The sequence below is a fragment of the Centroberyx affinis genome, unplaced genomic scaffold (assembly GCF_046629955.1).
Source record: "Centroberyx affinis isolate AG114_WGS23_722 - 3 ecotype Tasmania unplaced genomic scaffold, CSIRO-AGI_Caff_v1 ptg002885l_1, whole genome shotgun sequence".
Taxonomy (NCBI): domain Eukaryota; kingdom Metazoa; phylum Chordata; class Actinopteri; order Beryciformes; family Berycidae; genus Centroberyx; species Centroberyx affinis.
In genome coordinates this window covers 93,840-121,012 of record NW_027281014.1, presented here as the reverse complement: position 1 = coordinate 121,012, position 27,173 = coordinate 93,840, and the positions used below count along the sequence as shown (strand labels likewise).

Here is a 27,173-nt window from a genome sequence, read left to right as displayed (position 1 = left end):
ATTGCTTGGTGAGGCGAGCAGACAGGTTAAGACCCACACTCTTAAGCTTTTTGCTCTCTAGTCTGGTCTGTCAATGGGATTGGCATGGGTGTATTCAGTGTGTATGTGTGTGTATGTGTGTGTGTGTGTGTGTGTGTGTGAGAGAGAGAGAGAGAGAGAGAGAGAGAAATTTTGAGGCCTGATTTATTGTTTTTATGCTCTTTGACCTGACCTTTCAGAGGTGCAGTACTCTAAAAGGCTATATTTGAAATGAGCATGCACAGAGCATGAGTGGCCTGCATGCACAGCTCCATTCCTTGGGAATTGTTTGCGGGTGTGTGTGAGAGAGAGCGAGTGTTTGTTTATGTGTGTTGTAAAGTTTTGATTTGACATCTGTTCCCAGGATCGACAGAAAGAAAGACAAGGCGGAGAGGAAGATCCTGGACAGCCAGGAGAGGGCATTCTGGGATGTCCATCGCCCAGTGGTGAGTTGGGACTGAACGAGGCTGAAAGGGTCAGAAAGAGAGACAGAGAGAGAGAGAGGGATGACTGTAAATAGATGGAACAGAGGGACATATGTGGCAGTGGTGTGAAAATGCTAAAGTGGAGATGAAAGAAAGAGGAAGCCTGAAAACTGAGGGTTCAGCTCCACAGACGGTTCAGCTGAGGCTTGTTTTGTTGTTGGTAGCAGAATCAGATTTGGTGCCAGTCAGTTTGCATACCAGCCTTTGTCACTGTGGCAGTGCTGAATAGGGAAACAGCATTGCATTGTGTGACCAAGGCAGGCGGAGACAGCACATGCTGCAGAAATACTGTTATCTGACCCAGAAACACTCTCTCTCTCTCTCTCCCTCTCTCTCTCTCTCCCTCTCTCTCTCTCTTCATCTCACAGCCAGGCTGTGTCAACACAACAGAGATGGACATCCGTAAGTGCCGAAGAGAGAGGAATCCACACAGGGTAAAAAAGGTAAGCTGGCAGAGCAGACTACTGTTATGATCCATGACAGTTTTGTTTTGTCTTACGTTACCTACTATCTTTTAAAACGTTCCCTAATAAGTTTTGATGTTTTGATTTTGTACTGTCTGTCAGTATGGAATAGGCGTAGGTGCCACTGTTTTTCCAAATGGTGAATATCTCTTCAGTTTCTGGAGATCCTAGAGATGTAACAGCACAATAGCATGAAAGTAAAGTTAGGTTCAACATGTCACTCTTCCTCCCCCCGCTCCAGTCGGTGTACGGAGTACCAGACGACAGCCAGAGCCAGCCGAGTCCGGTCCACATCACCTCCCAGCCCGCCAGGAAGGCCACCAAAGAGGACGTTCAGAAGGAGGTAACTCATGGTGTGAGAGCGCTCTCCATAGGTCATTACCACCGGTCTGCCTCTCTCATCCATTATAATGACAGTCGGGGACACTGACTGATGAGGCGTTACCTTATTTAGCTTTCTTGTTACTCTCGCTCTCTCTCCATCAGATCACCTTCTTGAATATCCAGCTGGACAGACACTGCATGAAGGTGTCCAAAGTGGCCGACAGTCTGATGGGCTACACGGAGCAGTTTATGGAATATGACCCGTTTGTGTCAGCAACCGAACCGTCCAACCCCTGGATCAGTGACGACACCACCTTCTGGGACATGGAGGCAAGGTGAGGCCATGTCGGGATGCGGGTAGAGAGTTCAGGAGGGGTGATGATGCCTCCAACTGACGCTGAGGTCAGGTAGTGTGTAGAGGCCTCAGGTGATAAACAAGCTGTTGTTGGCCCAAATAGGAAGGGCCTCTGTCTGTTTGGATCTCATCTCAAATGTAAACTAATGATGGCACAACTAAAGGTTGACTGCATGCTGACTTGCTGGCCTCACTGTTCACTCTAATTTGCATGAGGGGAAAACGTCCAATAAACAACAAGCCGTTCTATTCTATTCTCTTCTGAGCAGCCGTGACCCCAGCCAGCAGCGTGTGAAGAAGTGGGGCTTCTCTCTGGAGGAGGCGCTGAAGGACCCGGTCGGACGGGACCAGTTCCTCAAGTTCCTGGAGTCAGAGTTCAGCTCAGAGAACCTACGGTGAGACTGAGCCTCATGCTGTGTCTGACTCAGTAGTGTCTATTAAGGTATCATAGTCCTCTCTGCAGTTCTGCTTCACCTCACATCTTTTGAGGAATGTTTCTTTTCCCTTTCTTAGGGCAGTGCACTCACCTTTAGCATTTTCATTCTTTATTTAGACAGTGGGAAAGTAGAGCGGGAGAAAGAGTAAGGGGGCCACACAGGTGAGAAAGCTCTGACAGGAATCAAGGGCACAGATGTGGTTCCAGAGAAGTGGGGGACTTAGCCACTCAACTATCTCAGGGCACCTTTTGAGGACTTTTGGGGAGGTTGTTGACTCAGTGTGATGCGCCCACTGATGTGCGCTGTCTGTGCCCAGGTTCTGGTTGGCGGTGCAGGAGCTGAAGCGACGGCCCCTTCACGAAGTGGCCTCCAGGGCCCAGGAGATCTGGCAGGAGTTCCTGGCCGAGGGAGCGCCGAGCTCCATCAACCTGGACTCCCACAGCTACGAGCGCACCAGCCAGAACCTCAAAGACCCGGGACGATACAGCTTTGAGGACGCTCAGGTGGACACCACTGTTTATTCATCACAGATGTGTAGTCAGTGGGATTCAAATGTCCCATACATATTCATGCATGCATGGACACACACACCTGCGCCTCCATACCTGCACAAACACCGCAGACAAACACACACACATGCACACACACATAGACGTAACCAACACTTCTCTACAGCCAGTAACGGAAAACAACTACCAATATAGATATATATATATTTTCATGAAACCATTCATTTTTCCTATACTCATATACCTTTACATACATTAATTTGATAGCATTTTCTATGATGTGTACTATAAATTTAATTCGTAAAAATGTATGCCAACCTAAAAAGGTGGGTAAGCTCTATTCTGCAAGTAAAGAGGTCACTTAACCCTAACCCTAACCCTAAACCCTAACCCAGTTTAGGGGGGCTTACCCTCCACTTTCCTGTTGATAACACACACTACAGCCATTTATTATTTCACTCATCCACTTGCTGGCAGAAACACTGAACCCTTCCACCCCGCTCACGTTACAGCAGTGAATGAGAAGGGGATGGACAAATGGAAAGTGAGAGGAGACCAGAAGAATGGGGGAGTGTGTTGTTGCCAGGGCCTAATGAGGCGGGTAATGTCCGTGAATAGGTTGCGCGCTCGGTTCACCATGGACTCCTCAGGTTCAAAGTGGGTTTGTGTTGTGTGAAGGCGATTGCCTCTCGCTGGCAGGACATTACTCAGCGCTGTCTCCCAGGACTCCGCCTTTCATGTTAACGCGCTTAGTTTGCATCAACCCCCCCCCCCTGACACACACACACACACACACACACACACTGACCACTATTACATAACCATCATCACCCACTCCCCGCCCCATTGCTCTCTTCTTCTCTTTATTTTCCCTCTTTATTCACTTTTCTCATTTGTAACCCCCAGGCTGACACACTCTCACACTACTCACCGGTTTTTCTTTCTGTTCCAGGAGCACATATTCAAGCTAATGAAAAGTGACAGCTATGCACGCTTCTTGCGATCCAACATCTACCAAGACCTCCTGTTAGCCAGAAAGAAGGTGAGCCGCACTCACCGACCCTCATCTCACCTCCACTCTTTACATGCCTTTCTCTCTCTCATTTCATTTCTCCTAGTGTTTGATTCTTTGCTGTTTTTAAAAAGCAAAGGAATAGATCAGTATACATATTAATCTAAGATATTCCGGGTTCATATATAGGTATAGACAGTCAGAACTGAGATGTTATCATTATCACAATTTTTGACTCATACCTAGAGTATCTATGTGGTTTGCAAAGCAAAGCAAACAGTCAGTTAGCAGTTACTGTGTAATATGGAGCTTTTCAGCAAATCTCAGCTGCCTCTGTTCATGCTAGCCTTTCTGCCCTTTCCTGTTTGGACACTACTCCCCCTGCTGGCCTGTCACCAATTTCACTCCATTTCCCAAACTGCAACCTCCACATTGTCCCTGGCACTCATGTTTGCACCGCCTCGTCCCTTTTCCTCACTACCTGTATCACTCCCAACCCCATCGGCACCCCGACCTGACTCCAAACCCTCACCCTGCATCCTTGCCCCCTACCCACCCCCCTACCTATCCCTACCCACCCCCACCCCCAAACAGCAGCCAGCAGACACTGAACAGGGCCGCCGCACCTCCTTGGAGAAGTTCACCCGCAGCGTGGTAAGTCATCTGGTGCTGGGGCTGCCCACATCACAAACCACACTGGCTGGCTCACTACCGGTGGCTTTTGCAAAATACAACCATATTACACTCTACTATCATGGTCCACTGTAGCTGTAGTAGGATGTGTAATTGTGAAGAAAATCAAATGACAGTTATGTGGATGGGTGCAAAACAAGAATTCCAGATTAAAAAGCTCGTGTTTTTAGAGGCTGGTAGAGATTCTGTGGGGTTTATGTTGTATTTGTATGTAAGTTCAGCATCTAACTCCAGTAATGTTGTGTTTTCATCTTGATTGACCTTCCAGGGCAAGTCATTGACGGGCAAGCGCCTGACAGGCCTGATGCAGTCGTCCTGACATTGCCTGGGCTGGAGGGGTATGGCCAGACCCCCATGCAGGGGTGACCGCCACACGGGGGCGGGGGCCGGGGCGGGGCCGGGGCAGGGACTGGGGCAGGGACTGGGGCAGGGACAGGGACAGGGAGGGTAGAACTGGGCCAGGCGGGGCTGCTGTGGAGGCTCTCAGACGCTGCCCAGGGGACTGCTGCTGTACTGGGAGGGCAGCACTGGGCCTGCTGGGGTTAAAACCCCCAACAGAACTGCTGAGGACAGGACAATGTTGACAAGGGGAACCTCAGCCAACGCACCACATGGCATGCAGCATACAGTACAAGCACATTCAGATTAGAGCTGCCCCCTCTTCGTCAGTTAGTTGACAAATTGGTTGTTAGGGTTTTAGTCGACTAAGTTGATCCGTTTATATTAAGGGTTTCATTTTGTTTTGTATGAGTATTTCTTGGATTAGTTGGGTTACAATATTGCAACAATCTAAAGATTTTGGCCTTTGATAAACTCTACATCTAAAGGTTATTTGGCACGACTGCAAACATTTGCAGGAAGATAATAATATGAGAAGAGCAATTTTAGAGATTGAATGGACTATTGGGTTAGTCGACAAATCCTAAAATAGTTGGGGACAGTCCTAATTCAGACACACACACACACACGCACATGCACACACACACTATACACAAGGTCAAAGAGGCGCATCGACACCAACGCAGATCTACTCTATATACGTCTCTGTACTCACAAGGCAGCCAGCAATAAAGAGAGCAGGAGACCATTTTGGTTAGATATTTATCCAATCTCTTTTTATATCCTTGAAATTTATATCATATCTGTTTCTTATAAAGCACATTATATATGTCACTTAACTGATAACATAATTTTGGCAGTGATCAAGAGTATAATTCTGTTTTTTCTCCCATAAATTATAATTACTGCAGTCTACAGAATAGATTTTTGAGGGTATAATTTTTCATGCTTCATTACATTCCAAAATCCGGCATAAGGGCTTAATGTAGCATTGACAATGCATCGTTGCATGTTTCATCAAAATGTCTTTGTTGAGAATTAATGTTTCGTTTCTACAATAGTGCTTTATAACAAGACTTATGGCACAGTAGGCTTGATGACAGACGGGCTGAAACACACACCTGCTACTTCGAAGCCAAATAAGTTACAAGGTTTTCAGGCCATATACTCTCAAATTTGTCAATCCCAATAAAGAAAAGTCAGTGTGAATAGCTGAAAAGCTTAAAAACATGGTCCCTCACAGTTATATCAGTTCTGCTGTATGAATCACAATGATTTGAGATTTTATTTCATTCACAGTTATAGTGTGTATGGTCACAAAAATTCTGTATGAATGTCACTTTTAATCATGCCACATATGAAATAGCATCTAACATGCTTCTTTTGGGCTCCAAGTGCAGTCTTCTATTAAAAGTTGCCAGTGCCATGAGTCCATCTAGTGGTGGGTAAACCACAAGACCTGCCATGGTGGACCGAGACAGTGTTACACGGCTGTACTATGCCGCGTTCACATCATATTGGAAGAAGTGAAAGTTAGTCTATCTTTTTATGATGATGTCAAAACTAGTCGCTCTCCGGTCAGAGGAGAGCATACAAGGCCTGCTGCCCTATATGGGACGTTCATTTCTGTTTTGTTGCTTTTGTATTGCATGAATATCTCATCCTTCGTTTTCTCGAAATGCCGAAACATACCCATTCTTGTCGAGGAAAATGTACGTCATGACTCTTCACTGAATAACTTTCATGTGTTTTAATGACTATTGGTATAACTGTGCATGTTGTTGGACAGTCATGGAGTCGCTGTACTCCCCAAAGACAGCAGACAGACAGGGGAAAGCCCTTTAAACCGCTGAATTGGAGCAACACTCTTCAGTGGATGGACATCAAACCCCTGGAATGCAACTGGGAACAGTGTTTGACCCGTCATGGCCGCTACAGACTGAACATGGAAGGCCTCTGCTCTCTGCTCCACTGTGGCTTCACTCTTCTTCGACAGACAGGACGTTGTTGGACTGAAGAGATTTCGTTGTCACAGCTCCCCCATGGGGCCACGGTGTCAACTGCCAGTGACATTAGACTACACTGCTGAATCATCTATTCCAGACTATTATTTTCTATTAGAGTCATTGCGATGCACTGTACAGGTCATATTTATAATTATTATTACCATAAAACCAATAACCTCTTGATTATAAGGTAGAGAGAGATGCTTAATTCATCAAGTCAATGTACCCAATATTATTCCGAATATTATTCTCAGCACAAACACAATGACACTATGTACAGAGTGCATTGTAGATATAAATTGGCTCTATAGATTTTCATTATCCAAAAGCACACTTTATGATATGGGCACATTACTATGCATGTAACATATCCAGGGCATTTTGTGCTTCTAGTTTCTCAATCAGCAAGATAACTACTGGCACTCTAAAACACCCATGCACCTGCTATCTTATACTGGGTACCAAATAATAAAACCTCTGGACCTGTCTGCCCCTCTCTTATTGATGTTTCCTCTGCTGTGTCACCAAACGACAGAAGGTGTCTCCTCTTTTGGCTGATGTTCTCATAACGTGCTGATATAAAATGTAAATGCCTTTATCAGGTGTATTATAATTCAAAGCTGCTGAAATATGTGCAAATGTAAATCCTAACAATGGAATACTTAGAGAAGAGTGTGACTTCAATTCTTTTTGTACTGTGTGTCTTTTGATGTTCTGTGTACATTGCTGACATTGTCCGATATTCACTGCCACAAACTGTTCAGACACTTCACACACTAAGCCACAACATTATGATGGATCAGTTCTGTTCTCAATAGCATCAACCCCAACAACAGTAAGCGAATGGGATGGCAGACCTTTCTGCATTGAAACAGCCTGTGCAACATTTCAGAAACCAAATTGTATCAGCAAATAGATATAACTGTGTGACGAGTATTAAACCAGGAGTGATGGGCAATAAATGACTACCCCATTCTTATACCATAGCTACACAATCATAAGCTAAATTTGGCATCCATCCTTGCTTTAGCATGCCATTTCCTCCTTGCAGTGTATTTACTCCACTACTAATTGTCTTTTTCTAAGGTCGTTGCTTCGTTCCTTATGGGTTTCCTTGTTACAACACCTATATGTGTCCTTTCTAGTGATTTTATTGCGGTTTAAACACTTTCATACTACCACTCTACCACTCCTCTCCATGGTGAAATGCTTTGACAACTTTAAAAGGATCCATGTGAAACCTGTTCTTCTAAGTCCATCTGTCTTCATCCTTTCACCTTCACTTTGGTTCTAAAACTGCCTTCCCTCTTTCTTGGAAACCCCAAGCCTTTCTACTTTTCACGTTTATTGCCATCTGATGCTTTTACCCTATCTAGAGCTACTTTCAAATCTGTCTCTTCAGATTCCCATTTCCTTTTTTCACTGGCCCAAGATCATTTCAGTCTGGGTCTCTCTCTGTCTGCTGAGTGTCTCCTTCCCCAGCTGGCTGACCTCCCTGCTCTCCAGACCCTGCATGTCACTAATAATACATTCCTGTCTCCTCAGTGGCAGAGAAACTGATATGACTGCGAACTTTGGTTTTGCGACCGGCTGCTGGACTTCAACTGCCTGACTTCAGTGATTTCTCAAGAGGCACTGATCAATGCGAGGTCCCTGTACTGGATCTTCTTCATCTCCACTGCTATTCTGACAGTTGCTTGTCATGTGCCAGTTTTGGATACTACCGCCTATCAGCTGTCTTTCCCAGCTGACCCATGGTCTTTAGCAAACGGCAAGTTATTCATGACCTTTCTCACAGAATACAAATAAATATTGAGCATTACCAGGGCAAAGATTCATTCTTTATTTTTTTCAGAACAATAAAAATAGTTTAACAAACAAAGACTTCATTCTCTCCATTTGGACTTGTATTTACAGCTGAAGATGAAACAAACACCCAGTCATGTCCATTTCATCTCCTCTTGGCTCCGTTCCCACCCCGATTCTCCCTCTCTACCCCTGATAGGCTTGACAGAGAGTACCAGGGCCTATTGCTGTGTCTTTGACGAGGTATACAGGCTATTACATGATTGGTGACACTTATTTCTAAGCAGACATCACTGACTTTGCATTAGGAGCTTTTTTTTTTTGTTCAGAACTGCACCAGACTAGACCTGTTCATATAAGGAAACGTTTAGAAGACTATGATTCATGACACATGCTTTCACTTATTGACATGACTTTGGAAGATAAAGACATGGATGACCCATATTACTGTGGAAACACCACATAATGGATACAGAGAAGACAAGATCATTGACTAGTCTCAAATCCATTCTTTGTCGAGAGGAAATAAATTGTTGCGGGGAGGGTCCCTGAGGGAACTGAGTGTTGTAGAAAGATGGTATGAATGCACAAGCACTTATGAGAGTCATCACCGACACATATAATGATGTAAGCACAGCTCTCTCCTCGTCCCCACAGGATTAGCGGCTGTCTTCAAAAACGGAGCAACTATTATTACATTGCAGCTATACTGGATAATCACATGGAAGGACACAGACCTCTTACACAGTATGTGCAACTTACAAGGACCTAAAAGGCTTTTTGATACAGTACTTCAAGCACCTTCTAAATGTCATAAAGCAATTAGGCCTTTTAAAGCACTCAATTGAAATGTCACAGATAACTTGGATTTATAGATTTCATTTCTCGCCAACTGTGAGGCTCTGAGCAAAATGATGTCCCGCTAGCAACAATATAGTTTTCAAATGCTTCTGAGATGATTCTCTCTATTCAGTCACAATCTGAGACTGAAATGACAATTTCAAAAAGCAAGTGAAGAGGTTCTGAATGGAAAGCGTAAAGCCAGATAAATCAGTAGAGAGCAGACAGAGTAGAAGCTTGTTATTGCAATGTTGTCCGACAGCATGAGACGTTGGTTACTGTGACAATGAAACTGCAGCATCCCAATTCCCTCTTGGGAGTCGATTATAATGGGATCCTTGTGAGGCGTTATTGTCTCTCTTTGCCAATTGAATACAATCACATGAATCAGGGCTGAATGGCTGAACAATCAACAGCAGAGTAAATTAAAGATGCCTGAGTAGTTGTGGCTATTGTGCACCTGATCAGGACAGAGGTATCAATACAGTCTGAACAAACCCAAGGAGTCAGAATCATACAAATATCAAACCCAGTCTTTCAACGGTTCAAAAACATAGAAATATCATACAACAGAGAAAAGATGCAAAAATTAGCTAAAATTATTGTGACCCATTCAAGTCATAATGAGATCAGCAAGGCCAGGGAAATAGAGAGCAAAAGAGAGAGGGAGAGAGAGGGTGAAAGAGAAAACCTTAGAGTCCATGTGAGAGTATTAATACAGTAGTCCAGAGGTCTGCTTGTATTAGTGGTGGAGTTGAGCACCGTCTCTATGGCTGGGGTCAGGGGTCACTGGTCCAATCAGGTTGGAGGGTCATGGCTGTCAGAGCTGGTTTCCAGTGCAGGGCGGCAGGCTGGCACAGTGATGAGGATAATGACGTCTTAGTGTCACATTAGATCACACAGCAGACACACAGTCACAGAGCAGGAGTGGGCAGGCCGGGCCGCAGGGCCCAAACACGTCCCTTGGGCACAAACAGTCCAAAGGCCTGGCCGTTAGTGTTCCCACAGTTCAGTGGAGCTCCAGCACAGTGCAGGAAGGATGAAATGAAGCTGGATCTACTCACATTTCAAATGTTCAGAAGTGATCGATACATATTCTCAAGGGAGCGGTTGCTTCAATTAAGCCACTGGGCCTATTGAGGTGGTGGATGGCTATCCAACCATTTCAGTCAGTTATTTTGGGCACAGTTCAGGAGGGGCTTGAAGGCTCATCAGTTTTAAGGGTTAAACCCCTGCTCTTCACTGGCCACCCCCACCCTTGGGGCCACATGCCATGTTGCTGGGTGCTCCTACATAACACAGACAATATGGGTTAGACTCACAGGCAGTTCAGTTTGTTGAGGGTCGCTGAAATAAAATAGGATATGGTTTGCTCCTAAAAACAAAAAGTCTGTTTCTCAAATAAAAAACCGTAAGAGTATTTTGTTATTCTGGCATTTATCAATTGGAGCCATGTGCCTTGAAGAGAGAGGAGCTGGGAATATTTTAATTTGCAAAGCCAAAGCAGAGTTGTATCTGTTTGATTGTCTGATTACTGTGCAACAATGATGCATTTAGTCCTAACCGTACATTGGCACACATCAACACTCAGAAAAAGATACCAGCAATGTACTTAGCTGTGACAACAATAGTTACTAACACATTACAACTCATAGTACACTGGCAGTCTGATTGGTTTGTTGATCCATCAACAACAGATATTGTTAAAATGCTAAATGAGAAGAGAACTGCTGATGCTTACCTTTCATCTAACCAGTGTCCCATGTCTATAAGGACTATATAGGCTTCTTCATCTCCAAACAAGTTTTCAGTGGCCTGTGGCAGTCCTTTCATTGGTTCCTTCATTTTCATACAAGTATAATCCAGAGCTAGAGCAGAAGAGGAGGCCTTCATAGTCACAATGACTACTGATTCAGAAACATCCAGTAGCTGAAGTATGGGTCTGTAATGACATTCAATCATCTTCCAAACTCATCATTCATGCCTTTCAATTTAAGTTAAATTGTTAGAATTTCCATTTTCTCTCGCAAATCATCCAGAACTGAGAATTAGAATTATTTGTATTCCAGTGTTTTTTGTTTTGTTTTTGTTCATAGTTCATATTTGCTCCTTCTGCTCCAGTGGGGGGAAAAAAAACTACTCTCCAAAAACTTTCTCCTGTTTTGCATGGAGAACAAGTCGCTTGTCAAGAAACACTGACAGTCGCTCATTGCCTTTAAAGTTAATATATATAAAAAAAAGTGTTCATAAATTATTCAACAATGTTCAGTAGATAAAATAACACTTGCATTTCTGTCCTGAAATCATCACTTTGTGCTTTCTGCAAACAAACAAAAAACATCGAAAAGAAGCAGCAGATTTTTGCCAGAGGTTAATCCATATTAAAAAAATGTCTCTTTAAATCTAGAAGGTTTTCTCTATCTGTGTCGGTTGGATATTCCGTTGCTGTTCGCGGCGGGCTCTTCCAGCTCGTCGTCCTCAAAGCCGTGAAAGGTGGAAGTGTCGCTCTCCGAGGTGGTGCCAAACAACTCCTCCGCCCCGGTGAAAGTCCCTTCTTCCTTCTCTTCTACACAGTTGGCTGGCATGCAGGACAGGGGAGGAAGAGAGTGAGAAGCTAGAACAACATAACAAACAAATCTAAGGCTAGGGACACACTACAAGACTACAATGACTGGCTTTTTGCAGATTTGTTTCGTCTTGCCATCGTAGAGGCACACACACACTTGACAAGGTGGATTTGGGGATCACACACTTGAGAACAAGGTAAAGGCGGGGATTACACAGTAACAAAGTTGTAATGCCACACAACCCCCCTATCTCGTGAAAACATAAGCTCTCACACTACTACAACATGGAAACAAAACAAACATGGAGGTGGAGCATTGCTTTCCACACTTTTTTCCCCCCCCTTCTCTTGTGTCTAACTCTCATCGGCTCATTGTCCAGCTCACACTAGAGACTACACACTCACACATCAAGATTCAATGTGTAAAAATGAAACATGTATGTATGAAATAATTGTGAGGTACCGAAAATCTGTACCAAACATCTATTGCAACCACACAAAACTAGTGCAAATGTGGTCTGAGCTTGAAAAATCTGTTGTGATGGATAAAATGTGGCTGTAATTGGGCTAATAGTCATATAGTGTGTCCCCAGCATAACACATAAGCCAACAGAGTTAAAATTAGTTCTAGCATCACTAGTATCTTGCTCCTAACTATTTCACTGTTTGTACACTCACTTGTGCATTGGCAGGCTGAGCAGGGAGACCCAGATTTACCCGTTTTCTTGTTGGAGCCCTGGCATTTATTACAGTAGTTATTGGGAATGCCAGTCCCACCTGGACCCTTCGGACCTACAAGGGAACGCCAGGGACAAAAAGACAAAGATTTAACCTCTAACACATCACACTTTATCCTTAATGCATTTGAGTTGCTGCAAACTGTGTATTTGATTCAGTGAGAAAGTTTTTTCATCACAAAAATTTTTAATGTAGAGCTAGCAAAAAACAGAACTGCAAAAAAAATATCAACATGATGAAGTAGAAACACAATGCAATGCATGCAGCACCTTCATCACAACGCAATGCACCTGCAACGGAATGATACAGTGGAAACGGATTCTCTCATTTCAAATGAATGAGCTTCCACTTGCAAGCAATGCATTCAAGGCATTAAGTATGATTCAGGTGTAAAAAAAACAGTTTATCTGCCATATGCTACACAGCAATTATGTACCAAGTGTCTGCTGTCAAAAGCCTGAATCGAGTGGATGATAAGATAATAACAGCCGAACAAATGTGTTGGGATCCCTCAGATGATGCAAGTACAGGTGGAGCCAGGTTCAAGGTTCCTAAAGCCGGTGCACTGTTACTACTACAGCTACTTAAGGTAATTAGTTTCAGCCCAGCTTCCAGCTCAAACCAGCTGCCTGCTGTATACAGGCAACAGAGTACAAGTACTGCATATGTTTACGCAACTCTTTAGGCGTACGTAAATATGTGACGGTAAGTGATGGTTTGTTTGAGGAAGCGGAGCCCCGTGATGCACCACATGGTACGACAGCAGTCAGACTCTTACGTTTGTGTCTGTCGGATCGTTGTGCAGAGGGCGATCTGGATGACACAGAGCCTCTCTCCCCGGCTCTGTCCTCCTCTGCCAGGTGGGAATGGGTGTAGTGGTAGCTTAACCCCGTACGGTTCCTGTAGCGCTTCCCACAGACTGCAACACACAGAGCACAAAACACAGAGGCTAGATGTTCAGGCATACCATTCCTATGACCGGTTGTACTTATTATCCACAAATCATTTCTGCGAGACAGATCAGGGACAGTCCATTTCTACATGCATCTTTTGTTTGTTTGCTTGTTGTTTGCTTCTCTGACCACCTGCAGGATAGAGGCTTGTAAACCTCAGTATCCCTTGATTGTAAAGAGAACTTCACACAGCAAGAGGTCAAACACCCGCCACCAAAAATCAAGTTTTCATCAGGATGTTCACCTGTGTGAAAGCTGTTAATGCCCCTAAGTTATAATGCAGCATGTCTATAGTTGTCTGCACGAGTGCAGTGTTATTTGTAGAAAACAGCAAAGTACGGCATGATAAACTCAACAAGTGGGGTTATATAAATATGACTGATAGCATCCAATGGAGGTAGCTTATCTACCTCTGACTCCAAGAGGAAAGGAATGAAAACTTAAGGAGCTGATTAAGTTAGTCAGTCAAATAAAGTACAAATACAGGAGACAGCACAGCCCATTTTTGGCAGGCTATGCCTTGCAGGGGCTGGAGAAGAGGAATGTATGAATAAAGTCATAGCACCAAGGGCACTTTTCAGCTTGGGAAAAGCAAGACAGTGTAGGGGCTAGATCATTCATCACACTACCACTCAACAATCTATCAAACCACTCCAAATATCCTAAAGAACTACCGACAAAAAGAGTCAACAAGTCCAGATACCTGAGGTCGAAGATTTTGAGTTATGCTTTTGTTTGTATCTGTCTGAAACAGAGAAAACACAAAGCAAAAAGAAAAGGAAAGGGAGAATAGCATGAGTATGTGTCGCTGAAGAAGAGTCACCACAACAAGAGTAAAATCCAATACCCCCCGCCTAGGTTTTCCACATGCAACTTTCATGTCTACGGGAATACTTGAGACATCAGTGACACTCATCTGTGGTTTCATCTCAACTAAACTCAATGCTTAAAGAATACTTTATGACCCATCTTGCTGTACTATCTCAGTCATGGTCCTCGGTCACCTTATTCACCGCAGTAACCGTGACAGTATTTTTGGGATAACATCTTGATCTGTGTGTATTCCATTCCACAGATAGAAAGCTCAAAGATATGAAGTGGACCAGACAGACCTGGACCTGCTTTATGAAAGGTTCTTGTGCAAGAAATGTTGTAATCACAACAAAATACAAGTCAAGTTGAAGCTCATGAAAACAATGATCTTGATCGATGTTATACTTGTTTTGTCTAATTTTCAGTACATCGACAAGAAAACCTCCTTCATAATCAAATAAATGGAATTTGACTAATTTTGAAATTATTTATAATAGAAGTCAAAGAACATTTCAATAAAAAAGGCCTAAATAAGGCCTGAGATGCATTAAGAAACTTAGATATCCAGAACTTACATATCCAATATAGTGTACCATGTACTGGATATACAAAAATGTACAGCTGTACATGAAATAGGCTTTTGAAACCAAAAACATTCAACTCTCTGAAATGTATATCATCCCACTGAATGACAATGATCAGGGGCTGTGGTATGTTTTTCCACAATATATTTTATACATTACATAATGTATAAACGTACACAATATATATTGTGATATTTTGTCAATGCATGTTCAAAATTCAAAGTAGATTTTTCAGTCTGACATCTAAGTTAAATTTTAACATTTCAAAAGAATTTTAAGATGAGGGGTTTTTCTATTTACAATGGTGTACAAAAAAACTAAGAAAAAAAACAAAATACTTAACGGAGACTCACTAGATAATTTAAAAAATGTGTATTATATTGTGAAGTCAGCATTGCAAACTAACCAGATGAAAGGATATGACGCCACAACACACAACACACCTCATGTTGTAGAGCTGATCTGTACTTACTCTCACAGACGTATGGCTTGTCGAGGTCGTCCATGTCCGTCCTCCTGCGGCCTGAACCCCGACCCTGGAGAAAGACGTCCAGTTAACCAATCACTGTGAAGACCAAGCTAGGCACCTTCCAATGTACAGCATGATCAATACAGGTGCATGTATATTAGAAAGCCATGCCTTAACCACACCCTATGCAAATCACACTGAGTTTAGTGTGATTTGCATAAATCCAAAAATTCCAAACTGACAACCTCTACGACATTTATGGTGGCATTACATTCAAGCTATTGCTGATTCTATTCAGGTTCATGGCAAAAAAAAAAAAATCAATAAATAGAAGATATTTTGGAAAGGAATTTGGAAAAGAATATATTTAAATAAAAAAAATAAAATAAAAATGAAGCTCATTTTACTTAAGCGAGTAGCATATTAAAAAGATAAGCAAATACATTCACCTGTCAAGATGATGAGACAGATTGTTATTAACAACTATAACAATGATAACAACACACTGTTTTGTGTGTGTGTGTGTGTGTGTGTGTGTGACAATATCACTACAAAGGCATCTACACAGATACAAGTCACAGTGGGGGAGCTTAGGCACAAGAATCCTTAGTCATAGACCAGATGTCTTGTTAATTACATTATAACGGGGTAATGAATGTATGAAGGTGGGCGCTTTTCCATACCAGGACTGAGTGAGGCTTGTAAGGACCAAAGACAGCTTAAAACGTTCATAACATGGGATTGAAAGCACTATTTTCATATTGAACTCTGGCACAGCTGACAAATAATGTTTTTGTTTTTTTTTAAGAAGGAAACTGCTTGGCATGAAAATAAAAGCCCCATCAATTCCCCTTGAACCTCTAGTGGAGACCTGGCAACTGTGTGACTCGGAGTAGTCTTAAGTACATTAGAAGTGGTGTCCTTCAGATCACTTACTCTTCCTTTGCCCCGGTGCCTCCTCTTGGGAGTGTCCACCTCATAGTCATCATCATCATTGAAGGCATCCTCTGCTGCATCTGCCTCAAGAACCCTCTATGGCAGAAAGAGAGGAGAGACCAGTTCAGCACTCTGCTTTGGGTAAACCCCCAGCTTGCTGAAAAAATGCTTGGCAGAATGCATAGGAAAATCAATTATTTAATTCTCCATGCAATCTGGGTATGATAGATAGACTTTCTGTCCCCATAAAACTTTGCCCATTTGATGCTTGAGTCATTATTTTTTTTAGTCCACAGCAAAAGCAGCGGAAGAGCAGGAAATAATATCTTTATAGAATTTGTTTGTTTGGTTTATTTAAACTATCAATACCATCCCTTTATTTCTCAAATAAAAAAAAATAAATTCTTTGTCTTGACCGGACGGATGAGCCATGGTCCTCCAAGTCTCATCATCCTGTGTTTCCTGAATTATTGTTCTTGTTTTTTAGCAGGATATGTGATGTTGGATACAGTATTAAACAATCTTTGACAAGGCAACTTCATAACTTTTGAACTGAATGTACTTTTTTTAGATGTCCATTAGGCACAGTGGTGCGTGCCAAGTCTTCTCTTCCTGTATTTCAGGCCTTCACATGGACGTTTATTGGGATGTGTGATGTTAAGAGATATGATTGCCTCTCATTTTCCACAGGATTGCAGGGATTAATCATTTTAGGTACTGTAACCAGTAAAATAGGACAACTGTTTGGATTGAAAAGACAGGTGATGCGCGAAAACCATGAGCATCAATTCAGAATTCAGAATACCTTGCTTCCTTTGCTTTACTCTTTTTAGCTCTACCAGCAGTGAACTAAGTGTTGTTGTTAGGACTGTAGCTTTTTGAATAAACAGGATTAGTTTTTAAATCAATTACAATTTAAAATGACAATACAAATATTGGCCAATCCATAACTCACCAAATAATTAATTTAAAATAATATGAAAAACTATTTAATATTTTATTACATTACTATTATTATTATAATTATTTCAATAACACACTTGATTATTAAATATCATTAACATATATAATTATCAGTAAATGGGCAGTCACAGTTGAAGAAGCCTACTCCAAAACGCTTCTCAGCGAGACAGCAGTCGGCTAACGAGCCCTGTAGGTCAGCTGGAAAAACTTGGCAAGTTGCCTTGGCAACCAATTGGAGTGCACCACTCCACTTTCAATGCCAGGGCCTTCAATGGTTTGAGTGCTATCGCTGAACATTTACATTTTAAATGTTTGGCTGACGCTCTTATCCTGGGTGACGTACAGCGAGTAAACAGGTAGGGGTTCAGTGTGTTGCTCAAGGACACTTCGACAGAACTCCTGGCTGCTGATGGGCGCACAGTGGGAGTTTCAAACTACCAAGAGAACCTGCCACCCCATTACAGTGAATCCCTGGTCAGAACTCACCTGGATCTCCAGCAGGCTCTCCTCGTCGTTCTTGGAGTTATTCCTCTTGTCCAGACCCTCTCCTCGTAGCAGAGCCTCCAGCGTGGTGCTCTGGGTGGGCAGGGTGTCCTTGGACATGAGGCCGCCGTCTGCACAAAGACAAAGGCAACACGCGATGAATCATCAAAGTAACCTCCGAGGAGAAGTCACGGCAGGCAGGACTCATACTGAGGAGGCATGCAAAGACTTGACCATCGGTTTCACAAGTCATATATAGCTAAAGTTTCCTTCACCTCTGACTAAGAGGGTGTATATGTTGAGTCAAGCAATAAGACGGGTATATTGCTAATGCATCGTGAAATGCAGTATGTGAAACAGTGAATAAATTGTGAAGAACCATCAGTGCTACAATCTATAGACCCTGTGCGTAGCTTTCTATTAGCATATTTCCATTATTTCCTTCCATTAATTCTTCCCATTTTATAGGAATGGAGCCCAAGACCACTCACACTGGACGTAAAAAAGAATGTGGCAAATCACTGGAGCATTTGTTTGTAATAACAGCTGTCGCCTTTTTTTCTTCCTGCATTAAAACATGTCATCACTATAACCATAACTATTTTCACTGCACTATATTAACACAATCCTACACACAACCATCTTTACGGAGACTATCTAAAACATGCTAAAAGGGACTGTACTGTTCCTAGTGTTTAATTCTCAATAATTAAGGCTAATTAAGGCTTTTGACTTAGGCATCTATGGGGTAGGATGCAGTTTAGTGGCTTGTCACTTTAATGTGGATGCACCATACATATCTCCTCCTACGTTGAGCTGAAGATCTAAACAAACAGTGTAGGAGGAAAGCAGGTTGAGCAGACAAAGGAGAACAAACAAAAGCTCTGACAGTCAGTCAGATCCGCACACCTTATTTACACACTCTCTTCTCCGCAGAGAGCTTCATGTTCATCCAGTTGCTTTGGTGGATTTTTGAAAAGAGGACACACTTCAAAGCCCCTCAACTCCAGCTTTCTATCAGTCCTTCATAGGCGTTCATCTTCCCACTGCGCCCACTAAAAAGACTTTTTCAGAATATTGAACATGAACATGCTGCTTAAGCAACAGAGGTCTGCATAGGTGAGAGGGAGATATAGGAGGTAGGCGTGAGGAGCAGATGCAACGCGCTTCGCTAAAAAGGGCCTCTCCACCACGCGGCGGCAGCCCCTCACCATTGTGTCTGCACACGTTGACTTTCAACTCTCCGCGACGAGACAGCCCCCCCCACCCCCCACCCTCCCACCCCCCTTCCCTCCCAACCCATGGGAGCTGGGGGGCTAAAAATAGAGCCGGCAGCAGCCTGCAGCAGGGAGCTGATTCTGCATGCAGCCCCAGTCTCTAGCACACCATCAGTTAGACAGCCTGCCTAGGCAGCTAGACAGCCAGCCAGCCGGCGAGCAGGACTCTCTGGCTGCTGCCCTATGCTGGCCACCTCTGGCCAGCTACACAACGTGGTCCATATAAGAGACGCCAGGTTAAATCAGTTAATGTTTTCCCTCTGCTGGGCATTCACATTCAGGGCATACAATCCACTGTTGTTGGAGAAGGGTAGGGGCTGTGGGGTGGCAGGGGAGGGGAGGGGGGGTCTTAGGCAGTAGGCAGCACAGTGAGTGAGAGCTCAGTGGAAAACAATAGGCTACAATGGGATGTGTTTGGGAAACAAAGGCTTGGTTCACATGCTATCTCTCCATCTCACTTTCCCTCTCTCACTCCCTTGCTGGCTCTCTCCCTCTCGCTTACTTTCTCCACTTCCCAAACATTCATTCTTTCAACATGCACAACAGAAAGTCGATGCAAATTTGAGCAAAGGCATGAAACTGATAATGGAGTTTTCTATCAACTGCATACTGAATTTCACACAGCCTTTTTAAGAAACTACTAGACAGTGAAAAATGTAACATAATGTTTTTGTCAAAGAATACAGGGATTCTTTCTTTAGTCAAGTTCATTCTTTAGTATAGTGTAACATCCCAGTGGGTCTGCGGGCCTCGGGCACAGAATGGACCAGTTACTTGAGCTGAGGAACACTGGCCACAAAACACACACAGCTAGCATGTCAGAATAAGGGGAAAGATGTAGAGATGAAAGGGCCACCAGAAAGAAAGAGACAAAACCAATCAGCGAGGGAGGTGGTAGAGAGAGAGTAGGAGATAGAGGGAGAATATAAAGGAGGAGGTAAAAGTGTTGAGTGAGAAGTGAGCTATTTCAAGTGGCAGCCAGAGAAGGCCAAACTCCATTCCATAACATTTATTAAATACTGTCTGCAGTGGCCGAGCTCTGTCTCGCTGCTCCCAGCAGTGGTAAATCTAATTACATGTTCTACTTCTCACAAAACAAGTTTACCATTCGGGGTGAACACAACCACATTTCATCCTGTGAAAAATGACTGGCAGCCTGTTCTGCTCGGCGCGCTGAGACAGAGTGATATGCTTTTAGCGAGATTATTCCAGATCATCACCAGTAATCACATGAGCTGACGGAGGTGGTGGGCGGGAGACGGGGAAGGAGACGGCTGAGCAGGAGAAACAGAGGAGCAGTAGGTGAGGGGCAGGTGACTTGTGGAGGAGAGGCGTTGCGGGCTCTTACCTAGCTGGAGACCGTAGAGGCCCAGCCGGGGGTCTGTGGCAGTGTGCAGTCGCCTCTTCTTTCTCCAGCAGCGGGCGGGGTACGTGTACATCTGCCCGGCTGCAACCCCTGCACAAAGACAGATGTACTATCAAGAAACGTTCACCTTTTGAACCACAGTATTTTATACCATCAAAAAGCTACAGGATCTGTTGTCCACTCTGTGTGAACACCTTATTACAGTTTGGTCGCAAGTATTAAAAAATAAATAGTAGTAAATATTACTAGACATGGAAAGATTCTTTACATTTCTGGTCAAATTGTGTCCACAGTGATTACAGTTTGAATTGCTTTTTTGTTGTTTGTTATTACATTTGATAAGGCCACTCAAAACAGTCACAAGCTTTAGACACATCCAAGTGGCGATACCATGTTTCAGAAGCTTAATGGACCAAATAATAATCTTCACAATCCACCACAATTTGTATGCATGTATGTATGTGTGTGTGTGTGTGTGTGTGCCTGTGTGTGCCCACCGGGGCTGCGGTGGTGGCGTTCCATCCAGATGTAGCAGTTGTTCTGGGCCACACCGGTCTGTGAGTCCAGGAATGGCAGACGCACGCTGCGCTCGGCACACAGGCGGGCATTGTAGCTGCGGCACTGCTCAATGGCCTCCTTGTAGAACTGGTCGCCCAACCTGCGGGGGCAGCAGTCACAGCAGAGGTCAGTGACACTGAATGATGTGGTCGACACAAACGCATACAGGCTTGCCAGTAGCCACCGATGTGGCAGCTGGTGTGGAGAACTGATCAAGAGACGTGTGGCCAACCATAAATGTGACCATACATGCAGAATCTCAGATATGCAGATCAACGCTGTTAGCTTGCATCATTTCCAATACAATAAGTATACAATAATACAATACAATAAGTAAATAAAGGAAGCACCAGTGGCTTCTTTCAGCCAAGAGCATTTCATACAACTCTGTGGAAGTACATTTCAACCTTCTCACCCTGCTGAGAATATAATCAAGGATGCAAGATTAAGGACCGTCCCTTAGCAACTGTCCGCCACACAAATTATGCTGGTTAACGTCTGCCCATATTCATGCTAATCAGACCAGTTCGATCAAGATATCCAACTGACAACAGAGCTTCTCTCTCTGCTTTTTGGCTTGCCATTGGGGAGATTTTGTAGAAGGGAAAAGGGACGCAACGTAGTTACTACACCGCAATGACTGTGCTGCTCTCACTCCTCCTTCAACATGTTACAACCTCTGCGGGCTCCCACTGTGATCTGACTCTAGACAGGGTGTGAGCTATGGTGGCGCTGTTGAATCAATGAGGGAGATGACTGAGTTTCATTATCGCAATGTGGAACGTAAGGTTTCATTTTAGGGCTTCCTCATAGACTTAAATGGTGATTAACAGATGGCCAGGATATATTCATGAAAGAAAATCTTTCCCCCAAATCGACCAGCAAGCAGCCAAGGCCGTCGCACTTAGTTCCACTTTTGTCAGCGCCAGTGAGATTTTGGCAATCCCTCAGGGTTTCAACGTTAATATTCAGAGTGAAATGGGGGAGGATATTTCACATTCAAGCCCTCAATCGCTGCCACACGCCTGGTATGGTAATTAGCCTACTTAATTAATCTCAGCAGAGTGCCTAGCGCAAGGGCAGGTTCTAATTTGACTGTATCAAAGATGGGGGTAAATGTTGGATCTCTGAAATGATGGCAAGTCGGGATGTCTACAGTCTACAGTTGGCCATGACCACCTAGTCACATCACATCACAGGGCCAACTGCAATAATGGCTGGTGGTTCTTCCAGCCTGAACATGGCAACTCCACATCCATATAATCAAGTTCCTCCACATGTTATCAATTAGAACATTAGCAGGCGGCCATTTTGAAATGAAACTAATGAGCTGCCAACTGCAGATCGAGCCTGCAACTAGACCTGGGAGGTGGGAGCCTGACTTTTCTCTCTTCTTCTCCACGTCATTCCAATCCGACTCTCCCCCTCTCTGTCTTTACCCTGCTCCTCGGTGAGACAACGTCCAGCAGATAAACAGCCGTGTTAGGAATGTTGTCCCGCACAAAGACCGCTGCTCTGTGGCTGAGACAAAGCCACAGTGTTTGAGGCTTCTGGGAACGAGAGGCTTCGCGTCAGTGTGACTGAGAAGAGTAAACACTCTCAGGTACACAACATGGAAAGGTGTGAGAAAGAGAGGGAGAGAAAAGAGGGAAATCGCATAAGTGAAATAAAAACAAGGAAAAAGACAACAAACAACAGGGAGGTGCAAAAAGGCAAGAGAGTGAGAAAGAGAGCGAGGGAGAGGACAGGGAGAGAGGAGTTAAAGACAAACCATCACATAATGACCAATAAGTAGTGGGCTGTGCGTTTCTTCCTCATGTTACAATCTAACTGAGTTAGTGGCTTCCTTGCGGTTAATAATCATGTCAATACTCTCTGCCTTGTAAAGATATCATACAGTGTTGCTCTGTGCATACAATGCTGAGCAACAGCCTTTCCTGAGGTGTGCTCAGACACTAGCCTTTTAAAACACAGGAATTTTTACAAGAAGAATCACACAGAGTTATACTCAAAACAGATTGACCACATAGCTTAACACACAACTTCAGAGGTTTGACACCTTCAACAGTAGCCCGTTCAAGGAGTCCATATTTAAAGCATACAATATAATAATAGTAATACACTGCTGTGGACTACATTTTATAAATTGTGTTCCTCGAGGTACATCTATACTGTATGTACACCGAGTGTAGCATTTCCCACTGCCAATACCCTACACTAACCTACTGTATGTATTTTAGAGCCATTCCTTTATATCAACATACAGCTCTGATGGGATACAGTGTGACATATCAGCTTACTAAAAACAAACCATCCCTAAATGGTCCCTGAAGTGGGCTCAGCTACGAGTGCATGCTCAAAGGTTACGCACTGTGGAGCAGCAAGAAAGCAGCACTCCTGAGATTACTCAAGTCAAACAGACCAAGAGAGGAGGCTGATCTGTCTCGGCGAAACAAGTGCTGAGGGGGAGAGAGAACAAACAAGCGGTGAAAGTCTCTTCTGTCGGGTGCTGGCTGTCAGTGCAACGGCATGCTCTCCATCAGAGCCCCGCCGCCCCGAGCAGCAGGTGCAGTGGCCTAGGTGAGAGATCTTTCTGACACTTGTAATGAGTGACGAGCCCCACATGTCCGACAACACAGGCGGGGAGGGAGAGTCACGCCGCTCGCACACGCACACCACCCACACCACCCACACCCATCTCAGCACTCATGACTTTTTCCCCTTGTCTGGTCTGGGGCGCACGTTTCTGTTTTTCCATTGTGAGTTAACTCTGGGAGGTTTGTCAGACTCTGAAGTGGTTGGAGTCTAGCTCTGCCTAAAGGTGAGACAACAGTGTGAAAGCAGAGTGAACTCGAAACACTCTGATTTAGTGTGCATCTCAGAGCTAAAAAGGTACCTCAGAGGCATGTGCTACACATACTCACGATCTTACAGTTAAGAAGAGTGGGGGAGTGTGTGTATGAGGGGGAGGAACAAAAGCAAATCTTGTGGCCAGTGGGGCCTCCACTATCAGTGTGTTCCTGTCAACGGTTTGCTGTGTCACATGGTCACGTCCGTAATGTGAGCATGTGTCAACACACATTTTGCATATTTGACGACAAACCATCGTTTCCAGGAGGGTACAGAAGCAAAGTGATCTGGAGGAATGACACAAATCCACTGTGTCCTCGTCTACTCCCAGAATGGCAAGAGAATACTACAAAGATTCATGCTCAAGAGGTTTGAGTTAAATAAAAAAGAAACAAGAATACAGACGAATACATCTGGTCTGCTGAACACAACTTCATCCTCTTCTGCTCTGTTAAGAAAGTCTTTTACATTTGCAGGTGCACTGCCTCTTCACAGGAAGCTAGAGCTGCCACATAACAAGGGAGGAGGAGGAAGAGGAGGAGGAGGAGGAGGAGGAGGAGGTGGTGGAGGGCCTACAGATAAACTGCATCCTGACAACAACCTCCTGATTACACCAATCAGAACGACACAGCCTGGGTGAGGGCAGGAGGAAAACCAGACCATACACCTCCACACTGCAGCGTCAATAAACAGCAGGCGTGACTCACTCAAAGTCTACTCAACAGCAATGACAAGGTAGCTGACAAATGCAAAGGCCTTAAGGATCTGGCTGATTCGATGTTAAGAGAGCTGAGGCTGAAGATGTGATACAACCGATACAAAACTCCAGCTGCGGCTGCGATTTTAATGAGGGGCTTTATGAGGTACTTTATTAATTAAATATTCCAGACTCCATTTTATCAGCAGCTTCTAGAGCTTATTGTCCTCCCATGCTTATACAAGAGACAGACCTCACACAGGCGCATACAGGCTTACATACTGCCACTTCATCCACCACATCTCTACAACAAAGTCAAACCAGCAATTCATTTCCCTAAAGTGAATCATCTTAATACAAAAAAGGTCAAACTGGTCCACAGGAGCAACATCCAATTAGTGTCAAGTGTGACTAATTATAATCTGACAAACGTGTGAAATGAAGTCAGAAACCCGAGACAGAGGCTAATTATAGCAGATTGAAACACTTCATTAAGCACAGCTTATAGCAAGGAGACATTCCACATCAGAATGCTAAAACGTCTCAGAGATGAAACAGCAACTTGACAGCAACACACACACATAAAATCTTGCTGGGACAGAAGAAAGGGAAATAGACCAACAAGATAATAATGAAATACACTTTACAACATAATCCTGCTCCAATTAAAAACACAAGCACGTGATGAGAGGATGGAAAGAGCTACAAGGAATTATTACTTATTTATTGAATATTTACACTTAACATTTTAACATCAACTGCTCCAGTGGAGCTGCTCAGTCATCAATAGCAGAAGACTGTAGCTGTACTGCGCAGTTCCCAAGAGGGAATAAGTGGAACTGTGTGAATGTGAATCAGGGTGTTGCTGGAAAAGAGCATGCGCGCTCAGTCAGCTTCCCCTGTATAAATAAAGATTAAAAAAATAATGCAATTAGCCAACAGTCTTATCCCAAGCAACATACAATGAGTGTTTAATATCTTGCTCAAGGACACATGGCTTCTGCAGCTGTTGAACATGAGTCCACCATTATGGGCCTGTCTCTATAACTACTAGTCTACCCTCCTGTCCTTCATAATTTCATGTAATTTTACTAACCCACACGCCCTGATAACTATTTGAATGTTTACTACTCTGCTAGTCCGTGGCTAGTGTTCCCCAAACTGGACCAGTGCAAAATTCTCCTCACCAGACAGAATTTAAATGTTCACTGTTTGCATTTTTTTTGTAGCTGGCAATCAAATAGCCAGCGCTGAGCTAATGCCCAAAATCCTTACGCTGCATCATTTCCTGTGTGTAGTAACAATGTCATACTAACAATGGCAACAGTGTGGGTGATGTGTAAGGTGTTGTGTGGTCCACTCCTTGTACTACAGTCCATGGAGGTGCCAAGGTACCTCTGTGGAGGAGCAGATGGATCTGCTGCTTGTGCCCAACACTTCCTCTCTGTTGGAGCATCTCTTGACAGATGGGCCCAGGATCCTGGACCAAGCTAATCTCCAGCACTCCTCCACTTAAAGGCACAGTGGAGTGCCTGCTTGTCTGCTTACCTCAAGCCTACAGTGCACAGTCCCAAACACCCATTATGATGATAACCCAGTAATATAGGCTGTATACTACTGTCATGTCCAGCTGAACCTCGTTTCAAGACATGCTAAATAATTATAATTTTAAATAAAAATGACAAGAAACACAGCAGGCTAATTATCTCTATTCGAACTTGATATAACGTTATGTACCCATGGAATTGGTGAAACAATACAGAAGAACAAAGGAGAAATAGAAAAAAAAGGTGGAGCATTGCTTTGAAGGAGGAGGATGAAAATGATAATCGCACAGGCTATCTGAGCACAGAGTGACAGTCTATTTTCAACACGGAGCTCAATTTGCTGTCACTTTTTCGATTTCGGGAGCAGGCATGCAAATACAAAATGCCTCCTCCCTTGCTTTTACCGGGTCCTGACCACGTCTGCGCTCGGAGGAGCCAAAGTTGACATCTCGACAATTCACACCAACTACAAAACGACTTTCGGAATGCCAAATGTTATTCCGTAGATATGCCTGGCCAAGCACGAAGGAAATTGCCTTTTGATAATTCGGTACAGCGCAAGGCACGTTGTCGACACTTTTCAAATAAATTTATAGCCTAAGAAAGACGACACTCTGTTCTGTTGAATACAACATCGTACGGAGGAAAAGCTCTTTCAGTGCATTCAAAATGTCACGTTGCCTGAAGCACATGTTTGAGACTAAATGTAAAATCTTGTGAAATAAAAGAACTATACGAGGCTACTTTGCCATGCAAGAAATACACAAAATGCATTCGGACAGCTTAATCTTCCATATGCACACGACTCGTATTAACGTGCACGAACAGCACGCTTTAATCTACGAGTTGGCAACAAAGTAATTGTTCAAAAATTCTTTAATGTGCCAAATTACTTACGCTTTTAGTGGATTCTGAATGACAGCCGCCATTTTGCTACAATGTAACGCAATATCGGCGTCTTGCAGTTCTGAGGGAAACCTACGAAAAAGTGACCAATCAGAGCTCGGGTTGAAATCATGGGCCAATACATCTGCCGCGTACGTGAACAAGGCGTGGCCTATGGGGTAAACTGTCAAAATTATTTT

The 27,173-nt window shown here is 43.7% G+C and overlaps 2 protein-coding genes across 7 annotated transcripts in view; one reads left to right on the top strand and one right to left on the bottom strand.

Annotated features, from left to right (window-relative positions):
* LOC139658376 (regulator of G-protein signaling 6-like) overlaps positions 1-4,643 on the top strand; it is a 31,810-nt gene extending 27,167 nt beyond the window's left edge. Inside the window, exons 8-16 of one of the 6 annotated variants that reach the window (XM_071536497.1) lie at positions 383-464; positions 872-946; positions 1,209-1,310; positions 1,454-1,536; positions 1,916-2,041; positions 2,400-2,586; positions 3,545-3,634; positions 4,202-4,258; positions 4,566-4,643. In XM_071536497.1, coding sequence (XP_071392598.1) covers positions 383-464; positions 872-946; positions 1,209-1,310; positions 1,454-1,536; positions 1,916-2,041; positions 2,400-2,586; positions 3,545-3,634; positions 4,202-4,258; positions 4,566-4,616 — 853 coding nt within the window. In that variant the 3' untranslated portion in view covers positions 4,617-4,643. Of the gene's footprint in view, positions 1-382; positions 465-871; positions 947-1,208; positions 1,311-1,453; positions 1,627-1,915; positions 2,042-2,399; positions 2,587-3,544; positions 3,635-4,198; positions 4,259-4,565 lie in introns of all 6 variants that reach the window. The other 5 variants (XM_071536495.1, XM_071536494.1, XM_071536498.1 and 2 more) reach the window with 5 other exon arrangements.
* A 3,827-nt stretch (positions 4,644-8,470) lies between these two features.
* On the bottom strand, positions 8,471-27,021 carry LOC139658384 (zinc finger protein DPF3-like). Its single transcript, XM_071536509.1, has 10 exons — positions 26,986-27,021; positions 20,934-21,094; positions 20,419-20,526; positions 17,797-17,924; positions 16,348-16,443; positions 15,415-15,478; positions 13,371-13,511; positions 12,533-12,646; positions 11,030-11,866; positions 8,471-10,577 (listed from the first exon to the last, which is right to left on the bottom strand). Exons 1-9 carry the CDS (start codon positions 27,015-27,017, stop codon positions 11,706-11,708), a joined length of 1,005 nt encoding a protein of 334 aa, XP_071392610.1. The 5' UTR covers positions 27,018-27,021; the 3' UTR covers positions 8,471-10,577; positions 11,030-11,705.
* Between the last annotated feature and the right edge of the window lie 152 nt (positions 27,022-27,173).